This window comes from Acanthamoeba castellanii (genome assembly GCF_000313135.1).
Source record: "Acanthamoeba castellanii str. Neff unplaced genomic scaffold scf7180000084748, whole genome shotgun sequence".
NCBI lineage: Eukaryota > Discosea > Longamoebia > Acanthamoebidae > Acanthamoeba > Acanthamoeba castellanii.
The window spans coordinates 159924-165602 of record NW_004457262.1 but is presented as its reverse complement, the minus strand read 5'-3'; the positions used below and the strand labels follow the sequence as shown (position 1 = coordinate 165602).

The 5679-nt window shown below is 56.9% G+C and overlaps 3 protein-coding genes across 3 annotated transcripts in view; 2 read left to right on the top strand and 1 right to left on the bottom strand.

Annotated features, from left to right (window-relative positions):
* Nucleotides 1-570, bottom strand: part of ACA1_190640 (K+ channel tetramerization subfamily protein) — a gene marked incomplete at both ends in the record, with an annotated part of 1697 nt that extends 1127 nt beyond the window's left edge. Inside the window, 3 exons of the mRNA XM_004333302.1 lie at nt 9-79; nt 177-338; nt 411-570. Of these exons, the coding sequence (XP_004333350.1) occupies nt 9-79; nt 177-338; nt 411-570 (393 nt within the window). The remainder of the gene's footprint in view (nt 1-8; nt 80-176; nt 339-410) is intronic.
* Nucleotides 571-853: 283 nt separating this feature from the next.
* ACA1_190630 (RNA recognition motif domain containing protein) lies at nt 854-1967 on the top strand (the record flags this gene model as incomplete). Its single annotated transcript, XM_004333301.1, has 5 exons — nt 854-1003; nt 1071-1346; nt 1424-1545; nt 1660-1797; nt 1892-1967. The coding sequence occupies 5 exons, from the start codon at nt 854-856 to the stop codon at nt 1965-1967; spliced, it is 762 nt and encodes a 253-aa protein (XP_004333349.1).
* A 237-nt stretch (nt 1968-2204) lies between these two features.
* ACA1_190620 (protein kinase domain containing protein) lies at nt 2205-5679 on the top strand (the record flags this gene model as incomplete). The annotated part of the gene is made up of 13 exons (XM_004333300.1): nt 2205-2317; nt 2397-2487; nt 2609-2773; nt 2889-3033; nt 3161-3339; nt 3486-3756; nt 3870-3985; nt 4073-4187; nt 4268-4337; nt 4461-4606; nt 4721-4834; nt 4956-5194; nt 5263-5679. Coding segments are annotated over 13 exons (2181 nt in total), but the record flags the coding sequence as incomplete, so codon positions are not given.

Here is a 5679-nt window from a genome sequence, read left to right as displayed (position 1 = left end):
CCGATCACCGACGCAGTGTGGCCGCTGCGCTCCCACGGCGCAGCTCCGCCCACGAGAGGCGTAATCCAGTGCATCTCATCTACACATCGGCACACGAGAATGGCAAGGTGAGGCAAAGCACGATCGTAGCGACAGTGGTGGGTACAGAGACGTGTAGCAATGGCTGGATGGCGCACCAGTGTCGAGGATATGCATGTCGTTGAGACGCATGTTGGTGCCCGCGTTGCCGCCAAAGATGTAGATCTTGCTGCCCACCACGGAGGCCGTGTGGCCATACCGCCCACACGGTGCCTTGCCGGTGATGTGCGGCTGCGTCCAAGCATACTGGACCTCTCCTTCTGCACAGCGGGCAGAGACAGGCAAAAGGGTCAGATTGGAGGCCCGCAATGGTCAAGGAAGAGGAAATGGACCTTCGTTCACCTCCTTCTGATCCAGCACATGTACGTCGTTGAGTTGCGAATTGCCATCAAAGCCTCCAAACACGAAGATTTTTCGGCCTACAACCGAGGCCGTATGTCCATAGCGTCCGCATGGCGGCGTCCCACGCACGTTCACCGCTTCCCAGCTCATCTATCCTGTACAGGCGCAACCAATCCTTCGTTTCTTCGACGACAACCCAACTTTGTGTGGAGGAGCAGGGAAAACCGGGCTCGGTCTTGACCGGCAAGACCACATTTCGCATTCTCAGAACAGGGCTCAAGCCTTAGCCGGGCTGTCCTGGGCTTCGGTGCACCGAACGTGAAGGAGACCACAACTCCGGAAGACATCTCTTGTTCGGCGGCAAGAGAAGGAAGAGGGAGAGGCAGAGCTCTGTTCGTGAGGAGGAGGCATCGATTTGAAATCACATCGCGACATGGATCAATCACAGTCACCCGCCGTTCCCATTCCCTCTTCGCCCTCCCGCGGTGCCGCCGGCGCGCAAGATGGAGGTGTCATCGTTGACACCCTGGTCGTGAAGAACATCCCATTTCACCTGGCCGATGTCGATTTTGTCTCCATTTTGGTAAGCTCAATCGATTTGATCTATTAATCATATGAATATCGTGGTCTAATTTGCATAAAATCTCCAGAACACGTTCGACGCCAAGCCCAAGCAGGTCCGATACATCTATGACAAGGCTGGTGGCGGCGGCTTCAAGGGCATGGCCTTCGTCAAGTACAATCGCGATGTCAACATCAACGCGATGATGGCCGCTCTGCAGGGCCTCGACATAATGGGACGCAAACTGCGGATCGAGCTGAAGCGCACGCCGGCCCAGCAGCCCCAAACGCCCACCCAACCTCAGCAGTTGGCGTCGTACGAGGAGGGTTACGACAAGGCCTCGCCGCAGCGAATCAACGGGCGGGTAGGTCAACCGGTCTTTCTCTCACCTCGCTGTGCACTTTCTCACTTTCTCTCCCTCTTCTTTGTGTTCTGGCGCAGCCTCGCCGAGGGACCGTGGAGCGGAGGGGCCGAGAGGAGGACGTTGTGGTCGAGCCCTTCGGGAGCTACGGCAGCAGCTACGGCAGCCCCACGTCCTCGTCCTGGGAACCATCTCGCAAGAGGTAAACCAACCCTCATCCTTTCACACGAGTGCTCTGCCCCATCCCATGGCCTACACTCTTCTCGCGGCATAGGTCGCTTCTGTACTGATCATTCATCGTTTTCCTTATCATCAGGACTACCCGAAGTGTGAGCAAGGGCGGCAACAGCTACATCCCCAAGGGACCGGACGGGACCAAGGGTTTCTCCAGCGAATACCAGGCGCGCAGGACAACCTTCCCCGCCACCCAGCCGCCGGCTGAGGCCATCAACGGGTAACGAACAACTACTACTGCCCCCGATTCACACCATTCCATGTGTGCCTGGGCGCAGCTGACCTGCTGTCTGTCTCGCGTGTCTGCAATACAGAGTCTCGGCGGAGGAGACCTCGGAGCCCAGCCGAGAGCTGGCCGTCAACGTTGGCGAAATCAGCGTGCAGGAGTGATCGCCGTCGGCTGCGACTTATTTATTTGATGTGCGCTCTTGTGTCTGCCGGTCGCCGATACTCAAACATACCATTCATTCCAAATGAGTCATGCAGGAAATATCGTTGGTTTCTGCTGCAGTTTTCCAAGCTGTTTCGGGCTGTGCACGGATTCGTCAGTTTTTTTTGGCTGCTGCTTGGCGACTCGTTGCTGTGCCTCTCTTCCCCTTCTTCCCCGTGCGCACAAGATCGAGCAAGATGGCAGCTATGCAGAAGGCAGTGGTCACCATCGGTCAGGATAAGATTATTCGATCTGTGAATCGCGAGGCCATCCGCTTGTTTGGGTACCAGCGCGCCGACGAGCTAATCGGGTATGCCCCCCCCCCGCCGATTCAACATCTCTCTCCTTTCCTCTCCTTCATGCCCGCTGACATCGACTGCCCTTCGCAGGAAATCAATCAACGTTCTGGTGCCGCCTCCCTGGAAGGCTCAGCATGACTCCTACATCGACAACTACCACCGCACCGGCATACCGAAGGTCGTGCCCCCTCCCCCAACCCACTGCGTTTCCCTTGCCTTTTGCGCCGCCACTTTGCCGCAGTCATTTGTGGTGCCTCGGACTCTGTCTTACGTGAATGTGGGAATGCCGCCCGCCTGGACAGGTGATCGGCAGAGCGCGAGAGGTGGAGGGCGAGAAGAAGGATGGAAGCGTGGTGCGCATTCGTCTGTCCATCTCCAAGATCACCATCCAGGACGAGGTGTTCTACTGCGGCCTCATCGAGGCACTCGAGGACAAGACCGGGTTCGTCACCTCCGACGACAAGGGAGTACGTTGACCTTTGGGCCGCTACAACACACACACACACACACACAACACAGCACAATCGTCACGTCATGGATCGCACTGCGCGTGTGAATATCTGCTGATGCCGGGGTGTGCAGGTGATTCTGTCGAACAATGGGACGTGCGAAAACATATTCGGGTACTCGCGCGGCGAGCTGATCGGCCGCAACGTATCCATGCTGGCCACGGAGCCTCACGCGTCGCTGCACGACGATTACATGCGGCGCTACAGAGAGACGGGAGGTAAGATGTCATACACCGACCTTCTTCTTCTTCTTCTTCATCATCATCATCATTCATTCATTCATCATCATACTCTTCTTCACATGCATGATGGGGCTCACACCGCTTGTTCTTCTTGTCTCCGCAGTGAAACACGTGCTGGGGCGAGTGCGCAATCTCAATGGGCGTCACAAGGACGGATCGGAGATGCCCATCTCGCTGCTCATCAACGAACGCATCGAGGGCGGCAAGCGCACCTTCTGCGCCCACATCAACCAAATCACCGAGCAGATCGAAGCCCACGTCACGATCGACCACAAGGGGTCCGTTCGCCACACACACACGCACACACACACACCACACACACACACACACGCACACGCACACACACACTCCGCGCAAATCGCACCACCGCGGCCGCACACACTGACCCTACATATCTGGATTACAGCACGATTCGGTCGTTGAATCAGGCGATGTGGATGATGTTCGGTTATGCGAAGGAGGAGCTGCTCGACCGCAAGATCAAGATCATCATGACCCACCCGCACTCGGAGATGCACGACACCTACCTCAAGCGATACTTCCGCACCCACAAGAAGCGCATCATCGGCACCACCCGCACGCTCAAGGCGCGCCACAAGGACGGCTCGACCTTCTTGATCAACCTCGAGGTCAACGAGTTCATGGAAGAGGGCGAAATCATGTTCGGCGGCAAGATCACGCGCGTGCTGTCGCAGCAGGGTTCGCAATCACCACCACCATCGCCCAAGGCTCTCACGTGTGCGTGTGTTTCGTCTCACGCTATTGTGTGTCGTGCGTGTCGTGTCGTGTCGTGTGTGTGTTATTGTGTGCAGAGAAGAAGCATGCGAAGGAGGTGCGGTACATCGGCAACTACGAAGTCGAGTCCATACTCGCCGAGGGCCTGTACGGCCAGGTTCGACTCGCACGTCATCACCTCACCAAGGAACGGGTACGCGACCCACTCTCCCACTCACCGACGAATGCGTCATTGCGCCCCCCCCCCACCACTCACACGCTGAGCGCGTTTGTGTGACAGGTCATCATCAAAACCATAGAGAAGTCGAAGGTCGATCTCGACCGGTTCCGTGAGATCGAGGTCATGAAGTACCTTCGCCACCCGCACGTGTGTCGCCTGCTCGAGGTGATCGAAGGTACTCGTAGCCAGCCAAGCGATACTCAGCCTGTTCGTTCCCCCCCCCAGAGACTCACACCTATTTTTTCCCGGCCCCAGCCCCGCAGAAGCTGTACATCGTCATCCAGTACATCGAGGGCGGAGAGCTGTACGAGTACGCCGTGACCAAGTACGTGAACGACCACCACCCCCCGCTTGACGATGATCGTCGCTTACCTAAATACACCGATGATCGGCACAACAACTGCGAATGTGTGGTGGTGGTGGTGATGATGATGATGAACCTCATCAGGGACAAGCTGCCCGAGGCCGAGGCGCGCGTGTTCTGGCGACAGATCGTGCAGGGCGTGGAGTACATGCACTCCCAGGGGATCGTGCACCGCGACCTGAAGCTGGAAAATATCATGCTGGACAGGAACAGGAACGTCGTAATCATCGGTTCGCGCACCTCCTTCTCTTCTTCACTCTATTTAACAGCAACATATTGATTTTTCATGTGTATGTTTATATATCTAAATATATATTATATATATATATATATATTATGTCCAGACATGGGGCTGTCCAATTTTACGGCCGATGGGAAGCTCCTGGAGACGTTTTGCGGCTCATCGTCCTATGCCGCACCGGAAATGTTCCTCTGCCGTCGGTACAAGGGACCCGAAGGTACCTTCACACCCCTGCACTCCTCCTGTTTGCTCTTGATTGGCCACCACTAGCGTGTGTACATCTCATATGATGTATGTTAACATATGTATGGTGTATGTTAATATATGATATATATCAGTCGATATATGGTCGATGGGGGTGATCTTGTACTGCATGGTGCTGGGCTATCTGCCGTTCGAAGACCCGCAGCACATCGTCGACGCCGACTTCATCCCGTTCGAGCCGCAGGACAACATCTCGCCCGAGTTCCAGGACCTCATCCACCGCATCTTCCGGTTCGACCCGGCCGAGCGGATCACCATCGAAGAAGTGCGCAAGCACCCGTGGACCAACAAGGCACGTCCCTCGCTCATTGCTGTGCGGCTTGTGTCGTGTGTGTCGCGCGTCTGACTGTTGGAATGTCGGGTATGCGCACGCGCACACAGGACATGCCGGAGCTGGAGCCTCCGCCCAAGGTGCACGCGAGCGAGGTGGAAGAGCTCCAGCGCGCGGATCTGCTGAAGAAGCTCGAGGAGTTCGGGTTCGACAAGAACGACATTCTCAAGAGCCTCTCGCAGGAGGACTTCAATCAGATCACCGCCTCCTTCTTCCTCCTCCAGCAGCAGCAGGCCCACGACGACGAACACAACGCCACCACGACCGGGGCGGCTCGGCCCGCTGGCGGCGGCTGCCCCTTCGCCCACCTCCACTCTGCGCAGAAGGAGGACAACGGCGAGAAGAAGAAGCAGGTCAAGGCCGGCGAAGAGGAGGGAGAGGCCGACGACGGTCACCACCACCACCACCACGACAAGGACAAGGCGAGCACGAAGGAAAAGAAGGAGAAGAAGAGCAAGAAGGAGAGC